Source organism: Hydra vulgaris, chromosome 07, assembly GCF_038396675.1.
Source record: "Hydra vulgaris chromosome 07, alternate assembly HydraT2T_AEP".
Lineage (NCBI taxonomy): Eukaryota > Metazoa > Cnidaria > Hydrozoa > Anthoathecata > Hydridae > Hydra > Hydra vulgaris.
This window is the reverse complement of record NC_088926.1, coordinates 28,170,001-28,192,741: the sequence shown is the minus strand read 5'-3', so window position 1 is coordinate 28,192,741 and position 22,741 is coordinate 28,170,001. Positions and strand designations below refer to the sequence as shown.

The window sequence follows — 22,741 nt, the reverse complement described above, 5'->3', positions numbered from 1 at the left end:
CATCACTGCCAGCAACAACTACTTTCTTTATCAAAAATTTGTAAAGGTATTAATTGCTATAATGGGAACAAAAGAAATTAAACATTAACTCTTGAAACATCTAGAGCAATAGCTCATACATTAAAAGGGTTAGTTTAATTAGCAAAATATTTGTTAAGTACATCAAACAAACTTTTAAAGCTTGGTGACCTTACATCTGACCCTAATAATCGGTAGAACAAGTCTTGGAAAAAACTAAAATTGAATGCTCTAAACCACTTTTAAAATATGATTTAGAGGTTCATAAACTTGATCTTAGTCATAGTTGCATCAAACTTTAGAGTCAGGTGGTGCAAAAAGAAAGTGAAATATTTGATGCGCTCAAGTAATAGGGGAGACCGGGGCTAATTGCAACAGGGCTAAGTTGCAACAATGCATTTTAAAGAATAGTTTTTACCAATTTTTTTTAGTTCTTTTACATTACATAATTATAACTATAACATGTCAGCTATAAAATCTTAAAGTAATAAATTAAAAACTTCAAAAGTTATTGATAATTTTGACCATAATAAAATAATGTTATGTTCCAAAAATCTTTTTTAAACATAAAATGATTTATTTAATGTAATTAATTATATACATAGGTTAGAGTGATCATGATGTCTACAGGGTAAGTTGGAACAAATAATAATCATTTTTGTTTAATATCTTCAGTCTGAGAAACCTCTAAATATAGTTCAAAAAAGTCAGTTTACTAAATAAGTCAGGTTTAATTAAAGTATTGCAGCTCAATGAAAATACTACTTGACTTTAATGTAATTATAAAATTTTTGTTTCTAAATAGAAATAAAAAATTAACTTGTAATTTTTATTTGCGAGACTTATTCTTTCAAAGTACTGTGTTGTAACTTACCCTGTTCACTGTTCCAACTTGCTTTGCTGTGGAGTATGTTGAAATACATTTTTTCATTTTTGTTTTGCTACTGCAAAACTAAGTTTTAAAAATAAGTAATAAGTTTCTATTGTACTTTTTTTTGAATACAATATTTCCAATACTGTGTGATATATATGCGATAAAAAAATTAACCCAACAAATTTAATATGAGATTAATGGAAGGTGAATGGAAAACCAGAAATAACAAGCACAAATCATCATCAAAACTCCACCACCCGATTAAACTACCTCTATGAATTTAAAAAACAATTTTAACAAACCACCTATATTAACAAGGTCTATTCTAAAATTTATACCCCCCTACTCAAATAGTTCCAAATGGTGCCCACCATGTCCATAAGAGAAATTTGCTATTATATCATAATATTTTAGAAATTAGCTATTATATCATTATTTTTTAGATCATTATTGCCCAGTAACATTCTTAAATACAAACATAAATCCAAACATCCTCTGAACAAATCTAAGCAAAATTAAATTATAACTACTTGCTTGAAGATTGTGGTAACACATGAAACTCAGAGTTGCAATATTAAATTATACTACAAACATTAGCCTTTAGCTAATTCATAATAATGCGGGAAACAGTTACAAATATACTATATAGCTCTAGTTTATCTATTGAGCACTCTTTAATGAATTTTTTTTTTTTTTTTGTGGTTCTTCATTACATTATTTATTACAATTTAAATAAACAAAGCTTTATTACAATAATAAAAGTTAACAAGTCGAGTTATCGTTAAGAATTAAATAATAAAAATAAGTATAAAGAAAGCAGATACTCAAAAAAGACCATCAGGTCTTTTCATAGAAAAACCGCTAATTGATTGTGGATAAAAAAACAAACAAAAAAATAAATTAAAAAAAATACACGAAAAATATATTTATATACTAATATAGATAAGGGATTTTCAAAAAATTTTAAAATTTAAAAGTAGATTATTATATTTTCAGATGAAAAAATGAGTTTTTTTAAGATTTTGTTTAAAAGAATAAAAATTACACTCTTGAGAAAAATCTTTAGAAGTATTTAGAACTATACTATTCCATAAAAATGGTCCGCGAAATGAAATAAAAAAATTTCCAAAATTAGTTTGAGGAAATGGTTGTCGAATTAAAATGTCGTTCCATAAATTATATTTATTTCTATCTCTTTGTAAATACAAGTTACGAAAAGAAACAGGTGATAGGTGGGTCTTGCATTTATACATAAAACAAAGAATATTAAAAACATTTAACTCATATATACTGAGTGCTTTCATATCATATAAAAAAGGCTTGGTGTGAGCAAAACGGTCCTTGAAACTTATAAGGCATGCTACATGTTCCTGTTGCCTATAGAGAGGTTTAAGTTTACTTTTATAAGTGCTACCTCAAGCAATGTTTGCATAACTAATATGGCAATGAATTAGCAAAAAATATAACTGAATTAAGGTATGTTTATCTAGAAAGTTTCTTATTTTGTATAAAATGCCAATACTCTTTGAAATTTTATTGCACAAGTTTGCAATGCAGCTTTTCCAGTATATACAAAGATTTTCATCAATATATACACCTAAAAAAACTTGTTACTAGAACTCTTTTAATAATTATGTTATCGATAAAAAGAAAGGGTAAGTTTCTAGGCAGCAGGTGCTTTTTACCATAAGGATGAAAAAGAATCCATTTAGTTTTATCAATATTTAATGATACTTTGTTTAATCTAAACCATTCGGAAATTTTGGCTAGTTTAATGTTCATGTTGCTAAAAAGTGTAAAAATGTTTTTATGAGAAAGAAATAAGTTAGGATCATCAGCAAACATAATTGTCATTAGGTTAGAAGCTTTTGGTAGATCATTAATATATATTAGAAACAGGAGGGGTCCTATGATGGATACTTGAGGAACTCCACATGAAATATTTAGCAAATTAGATGATACGTTATCGTCTGCATAAACAAATTGTTCCGATTATTTAGGTAAATTTTAAGCCAAACTAAAATATTTCCAGTAATTCCGTACCACTTCAACTTTTTAAAATGAATTTTGTGATCGTATCAATTTTGTGATAGTATCAAAAGCTTTTGCCGAGTCAACGAAAACACCTAAAGTACATTGATAATTTTCAAATGAGTCAGATATATTTCTTGTAAATTGTAAAATGCCATGTTCAGTGGAATTGATTTTTGGAATCTATATTGATTGCTGTATAATAAAATGTTTACAGTAAGATGGTTATAAACTCTATTGTACAAAATTCTTTCTAAAACTTTAGAGAATAAAAAAAGTAGTGAAATTGGACGATAGTTACTTATATTTTCAATGTCACCACCTTTTAATATTGGTATGACTTTTGCTAATTTTAGAGCTTTGTGGAAAAATTCCCTGTTTAATTCATATTAAAAATATCTTAAAGAGTATATCTTTTTAAACATCAAATAAACTTATAATTATGTTGCCGTTAATACCATCAGGACCTACTGCTTTGTTAGATTTCAACAATTTAAATGCAATTTCAAACTCTTCAAAAGATAATTCAAAAGAGTTCAAGTAAGAGTTTAGAGGGAGACATAGATCAACCATTAAATAGTTTGCTAAAGGAATATTTTTTGCAAGATTTAGTCCTACAGACATAAAATATTTATTAAACTCTTCCTTAATTTGTTTTTTATCATATAAAAATTCAATATTATGTTAAACCATGTTTGGCAAAGGGTGAGATGTACTTTTTTGCTGCCAGTAATTTCTCCTATTACACAGGTCAACAAAAAAAATTTTTTTTTCTGGTGCCGAGCAAACAATTTGTTTTTTGTATAGCATTTTTCATTTTGATTTCAAATATGCAACTCTTTTTTTACCATCAGGTCAAGTTGTAAAGATGTTTAGGTTCAAATCTTAAGTATTTAGGGTAAAGTCCCGAATATTGTCGAAAAAAAAGTTATTCAAAAGTATGTCAACCTGGGTCTTAAAAGAAGCGTATTTTCATAGAGATTTTAAAAATGTTATTCATTTGTAATATAAATAAGTATTTTGTGTATTTTTGGTGAATAACATTCTGTTGACTTTTTTTTAAGAGTCTTTAGCATTTTTTCACATAATTTTTTTGTCAATAAATTTTTTGGCAAAATATTTATGTTTTCTAAAATCTCTATGAAAATACGCTTCCTTTGAGACCCAGGTTGACATACTTTTGAATAACTTTTTTTTCGACAATATTAGGGATTTTACCCTAAATACTTAAGATTTGAACCTAAATATCTTTACAACTTGACCTGATGGTAAAAAAAGAGTCACATATTTGAAATCAAAATGAGAAACGCTATACAAAAAACAAATTGTTTGCTCGGCACCAGAAAAAAAATTTTTTTTGTTGACCTGTGTTATAAACAAAGTGCGTTTAAAATTTAATTTATATTTATCTAGTAAATTTAAATAATATTTTTTTTTTTTTTTTTTTTTGAGGCTTTCAAAAAGTTCAGCGTAAGTTTTATATATAATTTTATTTTCATTTGTTGAAATACAATATCATACATGATAATATAAAGATATTATCTTTATTCATATTCATACACATAAGTATATATATATATATATATATATATATATATATATATATATATATATATATATATATATATATATATATTTATATATATATACATACATATATATATATATACATACATACATATATATATATATATATATATATATATATATATATATATATATATATAAATATATATATATATATATATATATATATATATATATATATATATATACATACATACATAAACTTTAGTAAGAACAACTTTTAATGGAACTTAAAGTTTCATGCCTATCGGCAATCATTAGCCATAAAGTACAAAATCAAAAATATAAAAAACCGTTTGAAAATGACAAACTACGGTAAAATGAGTTCTGACGTTATAGTACAAGAAGACGTAATGGAAAACTTATCTTTACCATCAAATAATAAAAGAAGAAATTTATTTTTGTGTTTACATTTAAAAACAAATTCGCCTCTTTTGGTTAGTAGATTGTTTCCTTGGTAAAATAATATTTCGAGTTTTTTTTTTAAACAAAGTTTACAAGTTTTTGACGCAGGATTGTATGATTTATTGCGCTCAATAATATTCCATTTGATTGAAGATGTAAAATTGTTTTTTTTAATTCCCATTTTTCCATGGACAACTCAGTATCGTTTTTGTATTTTTTTATGTTAAAGGATTTTAGATGGTTCACATTAGTTAACTTAAATGAGGTTTCGCTTATCCCAATGTACACTTTGTTATTGTATTGAGGTTTATTTGAGCTTACAGTGGCTTGGTAAAGGATGTTTTTAGACAAGCTACTGTTGTTCAGTGGACAAAGAGATTTTCATTGTACCAGATTATGTTTCGTTTGTGGTTATTTTTTGGAACATTTTTTATGCTTAGTCTATATACCAACTTATAAGTGTATTCCAATTGCTTTAATGCTTCTTCATAAAAATATGACAATTTATTAAAAATAACTTCACTTGATGAGTTGGCGGACAATCTTAGCTCAATATTTTTTGGAAGATAATTTATTAAGTTAGTTGGATGGTTAGAATTAACATGTAAATAACTTTGTTTATTTTCAGGCTTGCAATATGGCTAGAATGAATTTACAGTGAGTTTAAAAGTTAAATTAAGGTAGTTAACAATTTTAAGGTTGCAATTGATAGACATATTGAGACTGTTACGTTTGAAAACTTGAACGGCATGCTTTTTTATTTGCTTCATTTGATGGCTATTTTTGTTCTTAAAAATAGCTAACTTGTCATCTTAATATAAGCCGAAACCATTTTTGTTGAAGAACTGCGAAAGTTGATCTATAAGAAAAATTCCAACTAGTTCGCAAACTTCCGCGCCATCATAGGCTCCCATGGTAACATCAAACAATACTGCTTTTTTCTTATTCCATGATATACCACCTTTAAAATTGAATGATTTTCTTGCATGAAGTGTTATGGATTTGCTTTGCTTATCTATTATTATATGTTGCTCGGCAAAGGTTTTTGCGTTATTGAGTATGTTTTCATCAATTGATGGATAAAAATCATTTATATCAAATACTGAAAATTTACAAAGGTGTTGATCATCAATTTTTCGGAACCAATTTATCACATTGTGCGAATTTTACCATTGGTTTAAACAAAGCCTGATTCTTAGTTTCGAGTTGATATTGGAAAAATCAAACTTTAAGAGTCTTTCTACCTCATTCTATTCAGGATTTGACGAAAACTCAAGCTCTTATAAAAAGAATGAGATAGAAAGCATTATTTTTTATTAACAAACAACTTGGTGATACGTCTAAATTTAATAATTTAACTAACTATGGAGTAAAGTCTTCAAAGTGCCCCAAACAAATTAAAGAAATATTAATATTTAAAAGAGATTTAATAAATCTCGTTAAAACTATCAAATTTTGCAATCTAAGCGACACATTTACGTTATGCGAACCATCTAAAATCCTTTAATATAAAAAAACACAAAAAAACACTGACTTATCTAAGGAAGTTTAGGAATTTAAAGAAAACAATTTTACATCTTTAATCAAATAGAATATTATTAAACGCTGGAAATTATACAATCCTGCGTCAAAAATTTGTATACTTTGTTAAACCAAAAAATCGAATAGTTATTTTACAAAGAAAACAATCTGCTAAACAAAAGAGGCGAATTAGTATTCAAATGTAGACACAAAAACAAATTTGTTCTTTCATTTTTGGATAGTGGAGATTAGTTTTCCATTACATCTTCTTGTACTATAACGCCAGAACTCATTCTATCGTCCTTTGTTATTTTTTATATTTTTGATTATGTCATTCATGGCTGATGATTGCTGATCGGCATGAAACTTTAAGTTCCATTAAAAGCTGTTTTTTCTAAATTTAAGTATAAAACGCTCTGTTTTTGAAAAAATATATACTTTTTAAATATTGAGCACTCTAAAACAATCTAGAGTTAATTTGTATATACATATATATAAATATATATATATATATATATATATATATATATATATATATATATATATATATATATATATATATATATATATATATATGTATATATATATTTATGTATATTAGTAGAAAAGCACTTAAAATTTTTTTTTATTTAACACTGTGTTTCATCAATAAAGTTTCATCAGACTAATCAGAAACGCGCTACCCTTCATTTATTGATAAAATACAATATAAAATAAAAACTTTGTAGATATATGTATATATATATATATATATATATATATATATATATATATATATATATATATATATATATATATATATATATATATTTATACACTAGTGGCAATTGAATTAAAGCCACTTGATGATTTTGCTGTAAAATGAAATATGTATAAAAAAGTAAGAACAACGTCATGCCGATCGGTTTGCTTATATATGACGTCATTATTATTTATGTTATGCATATTATACACTTGTTTGGCTTAGTATTTAATTAAATTTCATGATTTCTTGCTGAAAAACTAAAATGTTGTTATTGCTTATTTTAGTGTGATAATGGGGAAAAAGCCAGATATTAATGATTTTGTCAAGAAGCAAATTGTAACAATGAATGCTGAGCGTTATTCTCAGCGTGATATTGCAAAGAAACTAAAGGTTTCTAGAGGTGCCGTTGAGAATGTTTTAAGATCTGGAGGTGTTTCACAACGTTCCAACTGCAAGGGAGTACGAAAAACAAATCATCGTGATGATCGTTATTTGAAGAGCATTGTTGTGTCTAGTCCGCATACTTCTTCTGCACGCGTTGCAAGCCTAGCTAGTGACAGGGGTATTCAAGTGAGTGCTAGGACTGTTAGAAGACGAAAATCACGAAACAACAACTCCTCCAGCGATTGAAGTTTTGTCGTGCGATGAAAGACAAGTCAAGGGAGTGGTGGGAGAGAGTCATGTTCACAGATGAAAGTACCTTTCAGCAGCTACGAGGCCCTGGTTACAATTATGTCAGACGTCCTGCCTCTCAGCGATTCAATCCCAAATACACCATCAAAACTGTCAAACATCCACCAAGCGTCATAATCTGGGGTGGCATCACAGCAAGTGGTCGGTGTGGACTGCACTTCTTCGATAAAGGGGAAAAGGTCAATGCCAAAAAGTACTTGGAGGTTCTTGAAGTAAGCTTCAAATCCACATGAACATCTCAGGAGCAACAATTATGCAACAAGACTCAGCCCCTTGTCACACGGCAAAGATTTTCCAAAAGTGGTTTTCAGACAACAACATTGAACTTCTTTCCAATTGGCCATCAAATTCACCTGATCTAAATGTGATTGAAAATTGTTGGCAATTTATGAAAAGGAAAGTTGGTGCACATCGTCCTACATCAGAAAAAGACCTGAAAGAGGTTTTGAAGTATGTGTGGACGACAGAAATAACACCCGAATACTGTAGAACACTTGTTCATAGCATGCCTGATCGAATTATTGCTGTGCTTAAAAATAAAGGTTATACTGTGAATTACTGACTTTTATTCATCGTTAGAGCTAGAACTTTGTTCAGTGTATTGCAAGGTTAAAATTGCATTTGATAATATGCCTGCTAGACCTTGTTGCTAGAGTAAAATGTGTTTTTTTCAAAAATTTGCTGCTGGCTTTACTTCAATGGCCACTAGTGTATATATATATACATATGTATATATGTGTATATATATTTAATTTACACCCAATAAGGAGCCGCAATCAAGATGGGATTTACTATAAAACAAAAGTAAAGAGTTAAAGATCATGGAAACAGTTGACAGTAGACTTAAAATGTTGGGATAAGTTTACTGTTGATGGAGCAAGTGATGATGGCTGAACTTTGTTCATTGTATTGTAAGGTTAAAATTGCATTCGATAAATGCCTGCTAGACCTTGTTGCTAGAGTAAACTGTGTTTTTTTCAAAAATTTGCTGCTGGCTTTATTTCAATGGCCACTAGTCTATATATATATATATATATATATATATATATATATATATATATATATATATATATATATATATATATATATATATATATATATATGTATATATATATACATATTTATATAATATATTTTATAATATATATATATATATATATATATAAATATATATATATATATATATATATATAATTATATATATATATATATATATATATATATATATATATATATATATATATATATATATATATATATATATATATATATATATATATATATATATATATATATATGCATGCATATATATATATATATATATATATATATATATATATATATGTGTGTGTATTTATATTATTATTTATATGTATATGTAAGTTAAATTCTTTTAAATATAATTAAAATATAAATTTGTATATATACATATAATTACCTTTTTTTAGATACAGCTTCAGCTTCTAAAACCTCTACAATTGTTGCCTCAATTGTAATTCCCCTATTAATTGTTATTATAATTGTTATTACAGCAGTTTGGATTCATAAAAAGAAAAAAAAATCCCAACCAATATTTAATACAGATATTTACCAAAAAGAGTAAGTATATTTAAAAGGTGCTTATAATAAAATAAAGTGGAAGTTAGATTGTATAGTATAATTGATTTTAAAAATAAGCTCAGTAGCTGGTTATTTTAGCAACACATTATCTTGAACGACATACACATCCACACAGGCTTGGACAGGAATGGACTTGGTCAGTTACAGCGTGCGATCGCCTTTAACTTGCTTTTTTTTTACAATTTGACTGCGCTGGTTAAGACATTTTAACAATTAAATGCTACAAAAAAAGTTGTTACGTTATGAATAATTTTCAACTTTGATCTTTTTTAAAGTTTTTATTTACACAATGGCTTTAAATAAAATAAAAGGTAATTATGGTGATTGTTAAAAATAAACACATTTTGTATTAATTAACAAATAATGTTATACTAGTAGAAAGCAACCCGTAATACGGGTTAAGGTCGGTCTGTTACATTATTAATTTATAGTTGCTGTTTTCCACATTTTAAAGTTGCGAAACTTTAACTAAACCGTTTTAGGAAAACGCCTTTAAATTGAAAATATTAAATCATCTGTAAAACTAACATAAAAAGTATGAGGAGGTAAAATAATTTACCGAATTTTTTACATTATTTGAGTAATTTACAACTGACATAGGTCATATAAGTGTAAGGCAGAACCATTATCCTCAATATTTCTAAGTTCAACACAATAAGTTTTAATTTACTGACACAAAACAATTACACTTTATCATACTACATTTGACAAAAAACTAAAGCTAAATTCTTGCAATATATTTTTTATAACATAAACTTTAAATATTTATTAAGATAATATGAAGTGAACTTATATTATGCAGTAGTTATTAATTTTTTGGTATCCCCTTGATTCATTTTTCTTTAAAATAGAAAACTGTCTTAAAAAAGTTAAATGCACACAAATTTATAAATTTATTACAAATAACTAAGTTTAGTATAAATAACTAAGCAATTGAGTACAAATAAGTTTGAAACAAAAAAAAGTTAATTTACAATCAAACATGTGTATAACAAAATGAAAAAAATATGTAAACTTTGATCTTTTTTATTGCATTAATGCGTCATATAACAAACCTAAAATAGAAATTGTAACAGAAAAGTAAACATAAAAAAAAAACCAAAAACTGGAAAACAGTTTACCTGCTTTTTAGTAACCTGTTGTCATACTTAAGTTGCTGTCATGATGCAGCTTGTCGGTGTTGTTTTATGACATTATTTCATGTTCGCTTTTAGTAAACTTTAGTTTAATTTAAAAGACCTTATAAGAAATATAAAATATTTTAATTAAAAATAATAATAATAAAAAATGCATCAAGGAGCCAAACTATAAACATTAAAGATAAAAAATCAAATTGAGATGTAAATAAATTGTATTTATATTGCTAAATATATTGTCTTTGCTTATATTAAATTTTAAAAGCAGTGAGTTTAATTAATTTAACCACCAATTAATTATTTTTAACAATAGAATGTAGCATCATTCTATTATGATAATCGCGTATTGAATCAATTTAACTATATTTAAGTTTAATTGGTGAAAAACAAATTAAATTTTAATTAAAAAAAACCAAAGCAAATCAAATATACATAATAATATATTATTTTTAAAAAATTACAAATGAAAATAAAAAAAGTTTCAAAATTAAATCTCTTTAGAAAAAGCAGCAGCAAAAAAGTTATAATTATCTTCACTGAGAAAAGACATTTACAACCATTCGGTTGCTGTTTTTTCTTTGATGTCTCCCAACACCCCGGTATGGATGAGCCCTCCATTCAAAGGAGGGCTCATCCATACCGCCATTACTTCACCACTTATTGAAGGACCTCTCCGAAAAAGGCCCTTGCTGTTGGTAGCGATAATTTTTGCACTGCTCAAATGTTAACGAATCTAAAATCACAAAAGCTCTTAAATATTAACGACTCTAAAATTATAAATAGAAGGATAAAATAAAATTTATAAATAATTGCAATTTTATTTAATCAAAATATAAAGCATGACCTCATTATTTTAACAGTCAAATGGATGCTAAATATATATATATATATATATAAAAAAGAGAGTAAATTAAAAAGTTAAACTTGTAAAAAATTTTATTTTAATAAAAATATGAGTAAAACGCGATCAGTTTAAAAATGCCATATTTATATTAAATGCTTCTTCATCAATGGCACATATTTCTCCATACAAAATATATAAAACTTATGTTTCTTGCCTGCAAAAGTAACAGTTTTAGAAAAAATTATACTCCAGTTAGATTACCTTTATACATTCTTACTTTCACCTTATTACCACCCCTTTGTCTAATCTTCTATTTGCAATGTTTATCATCAAATATAAAGTGATAAGGAATGTCTACATATGAATAGTAATGTGCTCTTTCATTTTCAGTATTTAACTTAAACCATCCTGTTAAGAGCGTACCGCGTTGAGCTGCACAATCTAAAGCCATTTGTTCTGTTTCTTCTCTAAAATGCATTAATTGATTTTCAGATAGATGAACTTTAAGAAGTATAATAGTGTATGACATATGACTTATTGGATACTCGAAAATTTGCCACAGTGCTTCAGGTGCACTAATTTAACGACACTCTAAAAAAGTGTTTACTTCATTATGATTAATTTGTTCATTTATGATAATATTGGCACAGTTGTGATCCTTGTATATGTATTTGTACAAATAGATAACAGCCTTAACAGACATGCAAGCTTCAACATTAATGTGAGCTTGTTGTTTTTTTGGATAACCATGGATTGTAAGGTACCACCCAGCGTTTATCTACATCGTTACCTATAATATTGATAACCAAACCATTATCACAACGTCTATAGCGTGGATAACCATTGTAAACTGCCACTGTGTTAGCATTATATTCTTTAGGATGGTTTTTGCTGCACACCCCATCTTTCATGCATGGAGAATTCGGATTCAGTATGCCACATGAACTACGAATCATGCAAGCTTTAACAAAGTCATAAAGATCACGAATAACAATCGGATCTGGAAATTCTGCAGATATTAAATTATTGATATCATGCAGCACATGATATCAATAATTTAATATCTGCTGAACTTCCAGATCCGGTTGTTAATCGGATTAAAATTGTTCAAGCTTATCATTTTTTGCAAAGTGAAGTAAAAAATCCACATGTAGTAAACCACGCTTTTAAAATTATATATTCTGAACATGCGCAATCGAAACATTAAATTATTTAAGCAAAGATCATCACCACGTTGTTGCACTCTAAAATTTACTGCTGCATATGGATCATAGATGCATAGTTGACAATATGTTGGCGGAACATCTTGATTTGGCCTAAGATTACATATACGATGAAAAACTTGATCACGTATTCTAAAACATGGCGACCCATGATACATCGGTTGAACTGCAATAACTTTAAATGAAGCAAAAGAAAGCCAGGCATTTTAATTTCTAACATGTTTTGAAAAATTCAGATTGGAATTTCTATTTGCATAGTTTCCTTTAAATAAATCTTGTGGAAATGGTGAGGTTAGCGACAAAACTACCTTTCCATTATGGTAACATAAAAAATGTGTTTCATTAGGAAGTTTCTTAGCACCACAATGTTGACAACTATAATTCATTTCTCCTAAATAATTATAATCTGGAAAAGTATAACTTCTTACTATACATTGCATTTTTTCGTATCTAGCAGCATTTCTAGTATTTTATAGATTATTAACTTCATCTTGCCTAAGTCTATCTCTTTCATTTCTCCAACGATTATTTTCAACTCGCCTAACCAAGCTCTCCTCATTTGGGTTTGAATTATTTGCTGCTTGCCGAGCAGCATTTTTAGCATTTTGTCAATTATTAATATCATTTCGCCAAGCCTCTTTCATTTCTGTGACAATTAACTTGCCTATTAACATTTCCATTTTCTAAACTATATCTACTTCTAGCTTAATATCATTCATTTAAACTTCACTTATAATTGAAAGTAGTAACAAAAAATCTTAAACGAATCCTGAAGATTGTGATCTTTCCTATATAATTTTTTTCTACTCTAAATAGCGCACAAAAATAATTTTTATATAAAACCAACTGTCATTTAAAATTAATTATACAATAATCTTGAAAAAAAATTGACTTAGCAAATAATAATAAAATAAATTAATAAAAACATGCAATTCTTATAATAAACATACCGCTGACACAGAAAAATTAAAAAAAAATGTAGTTAACCTAATGCAAACATAAAAATTATTTCTTTAAAAAATTATTAGTAGACGTTTTTAAAATAATCACAAAACTTTTACAATATTTTGTACTTCTACACCACATAAATACATCATCTGATAAATTTAAAACAAAAAATGTAACGAATAAGTAAATAAAAAAAATTACAAACAAAAAATGTAACGAATAAGTAAATAAAAAAAATTACAAACAAAAAATGAAAATCAATGTACCTTATAGAGAAAAGCTGTTGGGATTTATCAGAGTAGTAGTTTTAAAATATTATTTCATATTAGCTTTTACAAAATAATTTATGCTGGTACATCATGATTCCAAAATATTTATAGAAAAATCATGTAGTAAACAGCGCTAAAATTAAAAAATCAAATTGAGATAATACAAATTGTCTATATGGCAAAATAATTTGTCTTGACTTTTAGTGAATGATTAAAAGCAGTGATCCTTAATAATGAAATTACCTATTTATCAGTTTTAACAATAGAAAGCAACGTGAAGTTAAGCCAAATGTCTCAACTCAAAAATTAACAAAAAAACAACATCACAGCAACAACACACAACAATAGCACACACTAGAAGTTAATATAATATGCATATAACATGAAGTGTGATATAAATATCTGAAGTGTGATATAAATACCTTTGAAGATAATTTTCTAAAAAACATTGATGAAATATGCTCGCATCCGAAAGATGTAATTATACTAAATATGAATCTATTATCGGAAAAACTAATTCGAACTCTTCGAGAACGGCTATTTGCTGAAATAGTGGATGCATTTTGTACCGATGAGTTTAACGAGATAAATGTAACACTAGACCCAGTAAACCCAGTCGAAAAAAACCTTCGTAAAAGGTATAAAACGAATTTATGTCTTGACGATATTTATATATTCTCAATCACGTTATGTGAAAAACAGTTTCACAAAGAAATTATTAAAGTTGTCATCTCAACAAAAAATACCGACCAACCTTCACACGATAAATTTCTAATTTTATCATTAAAAGAGCTGATTCATATTTCAAAGGAAATACAGAAAGAAAACAAAGAAAGAAAAGAAGAGTTTAAAGAAATAAAAGAGGAACTCCAACTATTAAAAGAAAAAATAATATTTCAAAATAAGCTTATTGAAAAATTAAAGATAACAAACAAACATTTGGAATTAGACCCCGTTAACCTTCAGCCGAGTCAAACGCCGAAACTAAAACTCGATTGTTTTGCGCATAGTGAAAATAAAAAAATTATTCCAGATGTTACAAATAGTATAATTCAGCAAACTTTGGATAAAACATTTTCACACGATAAAAATCAACCACAATTATTAAAAACGTATGCAAATGTCGTTGCTCAAATAAAATCAACCGCAAGCACCAATGAAAAAACAAAAAATTTAAATTTGGATATTATTCTAGCATCACCAAAAACAAACAATGATAAGTTTATTTTAGTTGGTAGAAAAAGTAAGTCAATTCAAAAAACGCAAAATTTGCCTATAATGAAAAAACATAGGGTTTCAGAGGCCGTTTTTGGCACAAAAATTTCGGAAAACAAAACAATTGCTGGCGAAAGAATTGTTCGTAAATTTGAAATTTTTGTTGGAGGCATAAGCAACCATATTAATGAAGAGCTTTTTAAAATCTATATGGAGACAGAAATAGGAATTACCCCGTTTTCGGTATGTTTAAATAAAGAAAACGAGTATAACAGATCGTATATAGTTACCATAAATAACACAGAAAAAAATAAAGTATTTAACCCTTCTCTATGGGATAACAATATAATAGTCAAACCATTTCGAAAAAAGCGCTTAAGTTCTAACTTAGCCCAAAATCTAGCAAATAACGGCAACCAGGAAAATTTCTTTAAACCAAAATGGCTTCCGACAGCGTATTAAAGAAAAATAAATTTCCCTTAAAATTATGCACTTTTAATTGTCATGGGCTTAAATCAAACATTGAATACACTGAATCCTTGATAACTTCCCATGATATTACTTTTATATGCGAACATTGGATATCAAAACTTGAACATTCAATAATCAAAAATATTTGCAAAAACACCCACTCTTCGTACTTCCACCAGGCAAATAAACGCGAACAAGGTCGGCCGTTTGGCGGAAATGCGTTTCTGGTTCGGAAACATATGTTTCAAAATGTCATTATTTTATATGAAGATGATCATATTCTTGCTATAAATCTTGTTAAAAATAATACTAGCATTGTTATAATTGGTATTTATCTAACTTCATCGCGGAATAATCGAACATCATTAGATGAATACACAAATCAATTAGATATAATTAAAGGCCTTGTTAATAATTATGAGGGTGTCGGCGAAGTAATTGTATTTGGTGATTTTCAATCTTTTTCTCTCGAAATCTACGATTTACTAGAAAGATCAAGTCCCACAAAAAATAATTACTCCGCGGCTCTGTCAGAATTTATAAAATCGAGTGAATTTGAACTAGTGGACGTAATTAAAGGTTCAGGCCCTAAGATAACATATCAACATAATACACTACCAAATGCATCATATATTGATCACATAGCTATCTCAAAAAACACTTCTCTTAGGTATTACAACTGTTTTGTTGCCCCCTTTTCACCTCAGAATATGAGTGATCATTTGCCAGTATCAATTGTAATTGAACTCATCGGAAGATCTCTCAAAGAGAATATTCACAAAATGACAGACAAAATTAGCATTCCAAATTATGCTTGGAATAATCAACGTTTTATACAATTATATAATGATTTCGTAAATAATAATATTAAAAGTCTTAGCCTTACAAATAACAATTACGATAAAGAACTTATCAAAATCTATAATTTGATTACAAAAAGTGCATCTGAAGCTCTTCGCCAACACTTATCTGAGAAAAAACAATCATTATATTCGAAATTTTGGTGGACTCCCGAGTTAAATAGGAGTAAAAAAGTTCTTACATTTCATTTTAAGAAATGGCGTGACACGGGTTTCGTAAAAGATTTAAGTTGGCACATTTTTAACCAATACCTAATTGCACGAAAAAATTTCCGAAACGCTGTTAAGAAAGCACAAAACTATAACCTTTACAAAAAATACATAAAAATCGAGATGTTAAAAAATACCAATCCAAAAAACTTCTGGAATACTTTTAGAAATATACAGACTGATGCAAACTCAAAATTATTTACAATAAATAATAAAAAGGACAAGGAGTCAATCACAAGAGAATTCGCCGATAGTTTTGAAAAACGGCTAAACACTAAATCTATAACGCATACCGCGAAGAGTTTTCAAGTTCCACCTTGTACAAAATTTGACTTTGTAATAATATCAGATGAAATTATAAGAACGGCTATCTCTTGCCTAAAATTAAACAAAACCAAAGATGCTTTTGGAATCTCTGCAGAACATTTAAAATATTTGCGTTGTGAAGCCCTAATAGAATGGCTAAAAAAATTCTTCACATTTTCTCTTAATCATGATCAAACGCCAAAGTCGATGTCTACATCACTTATAATACCACTTGCTAAATCTTATAAAAAATCATTAACTGATCCAAATAACTACTGTGGTATCAGCATCATTCCAATCTTCACAAAACTAATCGAATATATAATCCTAATAATCTGTCCAGATCTAAAAGAAGCTCATCCTCTTCAATTCGGTTTCACCAAAAATAGCTCAACCCTACACGCCGAATTTGTTATTAGTGAAACAATTAAACACTACAACAACAACAACTCACCTGTTTATCTCTGTTCCCTTGATGCTGAAAAAGCTTTTGACAGCTGCAACTGGGACATTCTTTTTGAGAAACTGTACAATAATAAAAAATTACCACTGTATATTGTTAATACAATATCGTCATTATACAGGGAGAGTAGTGCTTCTGTGTCTTATCTAGGTTGCAAATCAACTCCATTCTATCTAACGCAAGGAGTGAGACAGGGATCGATTCTCTCGCCTCATTTGTACAATCTTTACACTCAAAACCTACTAGAAACCTTACAAAATGAAAGTGTCGTAGGAACATCAATAAATGGAAACTACACGGGTGTGGAAGCATATGCTGATGACATTATACTTCTTAGTTCCACCCTATCTGGCCTACAAAAGCTAATTAATATCTGTAACATTTACACAAAAGAAAATTGCATAAAATTGAATGCTGACAAAACCGAGTTTTTGGTCACCGGAACACATCAAATTAAAAAATGCACGATAACACTCAACCACCAAAAAATAAAACTAGCCAATAAACTTACTCATCTAGGATTTATATGGGACACAAAATATTCACCAATTGCCTCACTTAATTGTTTAAACATTGATAACCGAATATCCCATTTCCGGGCAGTAATACAGTCTTTAATTCAAGCTGGAGTTCGTTTTGTTCACCCAAACTCTATTGTCCAGTTATATAAAACTTTAGCTGTTCCAACACTAACGTATGGTCTTGAGCTTTGCGACCATAAAGAAATGTTATTGCAAAAGCTTGATATAGTAGGAAGAATTGCACTGAAGTCACTACTAAACGTTTCAAAACACAGTAAAAATTATATACATCCCCTATTTTGTATTGAAGATATATCTATAATTACGCAACAAAATAAGATAAACTTATTTATTCGCCTGTTGAAAAATAAAATGACATTTGATATTCTTAAGTCGCAGTTGAACAACGAATCAGGTCCACGACCTTCTGTAGATAGCGTCAAGGCTCTGTGCAATAGTCATAAATTAAATATAGAGAAACTAATGCAACACAAAGAAAAAAGAAAAATTACTGGTTTAAAAAATATAATTCCTGAAACGGATCTTAAAATCTTAAAATGTGCAGTTGAGTTCTGGAACTCAAAAGAACAAAGAATAATCTTTAAGGATGTTCTTGAAAATAAAATTCCTAGATCCTAGAGATTTTTTTTGAAACTTTTTATTTACCTTACTTGTAATATAGAGTGGGTGTTTAACAAATATATAAATAAAATAAAAAATAACTTGAGTAACATAACATTTATATATAACAGAACATATGTAACAACATTACTCAAAATTTTATAAAAATGCATTATTATGTATTTTTAGAATAATTAATAATAAAGGCTTGAAAACCCCTCAACCTAAAGAAGTAAGAGTTTGACACTAAACGCTGTCGTGTAACGTGCTGGCAAGGTTGACAAATCTTGCTTTACATGTTTACTAAGTCGCAGCACTTTAAAAACATGGAAACAACATAATATAAACATATGTATTAACTATAAACACAATAAATGCGTTTGAATATGTATATAAGGTTATATGTAAACCTTATATACATATTTAAACACATTTGTAAAACAGTTATATAACACATACATAAACAATAAAAAAACACTTTACATTATTATAATAAGACATTGATAAAACAACCATAAAGCACACAATACCACATACACATAGTTTTCAAAAAAGCATATATGCAAACAATAAACATGTGCTAACAAAAATTTTAAATAAGACGCGACAAAATTTAAAAAAATTCAAAGTAAACAAAATATATATGTACAAACAATACTCTTCACCTAGAATTTTTTTTTTTTATAAGAACTGTAATTCTCATAAAAAAATTTAACCTTTACATACAATAACATGTGGCACGCCATGTTAGTGTTGGCTCAAAATTTTAATTCATTTTTATATACACTCTAAACAAGAACAAAAATAGTTAATAGCATAACAGAAATTTCAAAGTAGTAATAACTAATTTTATGGAAATAGTAGAAGTATAACTTTTTTGTTGCATAAAAAGAATTAGGCCTCATCCATATTCTTATTTTCCTTCTAAAAAATAAAGTAATAAAAACTGCTAAAAAAATAACGCCAAAAAGAAAAATTAAAACAAAAAATGTAAACGATTTAAAAAATTAAAAGGAGTGACCTTTCTAATTTCTACATAATATAAATGTTGTATATAACTATTTTCTATACTTACTTCAATTATAATATGATCTTAACGATGATTATTTATCTTAATATGATTCTTTATGTAATATTTCTGCACTAATAAATATTAATTATTTTCCAAAAGGAAAAGAGATTTAATTCGCTTAAAAGATCTTTCTCCAATGACCGCGTGCATTCTGAGAACGCGCTCTTTCAAAGGCTAGTAACTAATGAAACAACGTTAAACGTTTCTGAAGCAATTTTAATATAGATTTAAATAATTTTTATGTAGGCATGTATTTTTTACAATAAATTTGAATGTTTAGAACTATTTTTCCATGTCTTTCTAAAAATCTTTTGAAAGGTAAATTTTTATGTTACTTTAAATTATGATTAAGTTAAATTAAATCTTACGTTGAAATCGAATGATTTTGACAAAAGGTTTAATTCAATTGAAAATAACTATTTTAAATAGACTACTGTTATTTCTTAAAAAAATTTTTTTTTTGAAAAACTTTTTTGAAAAAATAAATGTTTATTCAATTTAAAAATAATATATATAACACTTTTTAATAATTTAAATAAAATTTGTTTATTCATTAAATGATCATTAGAAGTAATTTATAACTTTTGTTAGTGTAATGTTTTGTTAATGTAATGTTTTGCATGACTTTAATAATAGGTTTTAAAAGTTTTAAATTTGTTTATCTAAACGTGATAAAAAAACGTAACAAAAAGTAATTTTCGCTTCGAGTTTGAATTTGTTGAGTATTTTTTTAATGCTTTTATATTTTCTGTATCGTAAGGAGTTGTTTCATTTTTTCTTTTTTTTTTTTAATTTTTCTTCTTAATTTAAGTTTAGCTAGCGCTTCTTTTTTCAGCGCATTACTAAAATGTTAAAAAAATCATCTGATCATCTTAACAGTCGTGGTCAATCGCATTTCCAATTTCACTCCATAAAGTTATTTCTACTTTATAAATAAAAAACAAAAAAAATTAACATATCAGTCTTAATTAAAATTGTTAAAAAAGTCTTTTATTATATTTGATTGTATGAATTATAACAATTTTTTTTTTTAATCTAGATTCAATAAGTATTTTTTTTGATTCAATTTATGGTAAAGAGTTAATTCAGAAAAAACTCGTTTTTGGAAAAACTATACAATTGATGAATACAACTTTTTTCAATTAATCAATATATACTTCTGAAACAATACATGAACTAATCTTAAGTACACCTTGCTGGAGTTAATAACATTATGAGTAATAAAAATATTATTATTATAACAGTACTCAATAAAAACCGTAATAGAATTAATAATAAGACTAAAACTAGTAATCAAAACAATAATAACAAGGATAACACAAATAATAATAAAATTAATAACAACAATCATTAGAAAAAATACTAATGCATCTTGGATCATTGTAGAACACCTGTAATAGGGGTTTTGTTTAAAAGGATGCTGTGAAAGTTAACAACCTGGCTTCAGTTAAGAAAGTATTTTGTGAACGACTCTGCCTTTTTAATTTTCTATTTTAATTATTTCGAAAGTATATTTACAAATTAAAAAATCTAAAACATACAAAATTACATTTGTAACAAAAATGTTTTTTTTATAGAAAATACCTGGAATGTGAGAAAAAGTCAGCAGACAAATGGGAGATTAATCCAAATACAATAAATATCGACAAAAAAATTGGAGAGGGGGCATTTGGTAATGTTTTTATAGCAAACATTGATTCAAATATTGTTGCTAAAACTTGTTATGGCAATCAAACTCGAACTGTTTTGTTGGATACCAAAGAAGATTTTTGCATTAATGTTGCCGTTAAATTTCTAAAAGGTTATAGTGCTTTTTAATTTGCTTTTATTTTTGTGAATATAATTGTTTTTATAATGTTTGTACGTTGGTTATTTGTTTAATCATAGTTTTTACTTTCTAATTTTGTTGTTATATGTTTATTATAATATTGTGTCTGATGAGTTAATTGCATTTTTTACAAAACTACTTTGTCTGAGCAACATATGAAAACGGAAAAGAATAAAAAATCTGTTGCATCTTTCATTTATAATGATGAAATATCAGTGATTAAAAAAGAAGCAGGTTTGATGAAACCAAGATAGCCTTTAAAGGCATTAGATTTTTTAAAAATGGTTAAAAGGTTGAAATTTTTTTAAACAATGATCAGATCTCTAAACATCTTAATTACTTATTAATAAAAAAATTTAACTCATTTATAATCCAAAAATTTTGAAAAAGTGATTACAATTTTTTTTTTTTTTTAAAAAAAAAAGGTTGAATTTATTTATTATGGCTCCCATGTTTTAGAAAATTTAATTTTAAATTTCCAATTATCTCACTTCTAGATAAAGCTAGACTTGTTCTAACCCATCAATGCAATATAAACTAATTACCAAAACTAAAAGCTATATCTTACTCATAATCAGAATAGAGCTTCTTTTTTTAAAGAGCTGTAGGTTGATAATAAAACAGCAATTATAAAGAATTATTGTTGATTTCTTGTTATCAATGTGACAAGCCATTGTAGTGCATGTGGGCAGAGTGGAATAAAATTGCAGACACCCATTTGCAATATAATGTAGAGTGTGGTAGAGCACTTGCTTCATAAGCAAGAATGTTCTGAGTTCGATCCCCAACATGTCTCTCATATTGCCATGCTCAACTTGTTTCTCTGCAAAATGGCTTTGTACCTCAAGTTTTTTAATTGGAAGTTAAAGCCTTCTCCACTATAGCGGCCCTCTTAGCCTTGGGGTGGTGAATGAAGTTAAAAAAAAGGTTTAAGAATTTGCAAGACTTTTTTCTACACAATAACAGCCTCGTAGTTTAAAGCTATAAAACAGTTTCTTTTGTTGGAGCTTATGTTTCTTTTTTTTCCGTGCCTCATAAATTTTTTTTCTGTTTCAAGAGAAACACTTTTAAAAGCATATTTTGAGTCTCCATAAATCACATAAGTAAACCTTGTTTGTCTTTGATTACCCTCTATGAGTTTAACTTAGTTAACTGAAAGTAAACCAACCACTTCTGCTAAACTAAAGCGTCTCTCATACCATTCCTCAATGATTGATTGATTTCATTCATTGATTTTCAATCTTTGGTAAGACAATATTA

General features: G+C 27.3%; 1 protein-coding gene across 3 annotated transcripts in view; it reads left to right on the top strand.

The window, feature by feature from the left end:
* LOC136082389 (uncharacterized) overlaps positions 1–22,741 on the top strand; it is a 381,697-nt gene that overhangs the window by 338,113 nt on the left and 20,843 nt on the right. For all 3 annotated transcript variants that reach the window (XM_065801560.1, XM_065801559.1, XM_065801561.1), the window contains 2 exons: positions 9,323–9,473; positions 21,231–21,454. In XM_065801560.1, coding sequence (XP_065657632.1) covers positions 9,323–9,473; positions 21,231–21,454 — 375 coding nt within the window. The remainder of the gene's footprint in view (positions 1–9,322; positions 9,474–21,230; positions 21,455–22,741) is intronic.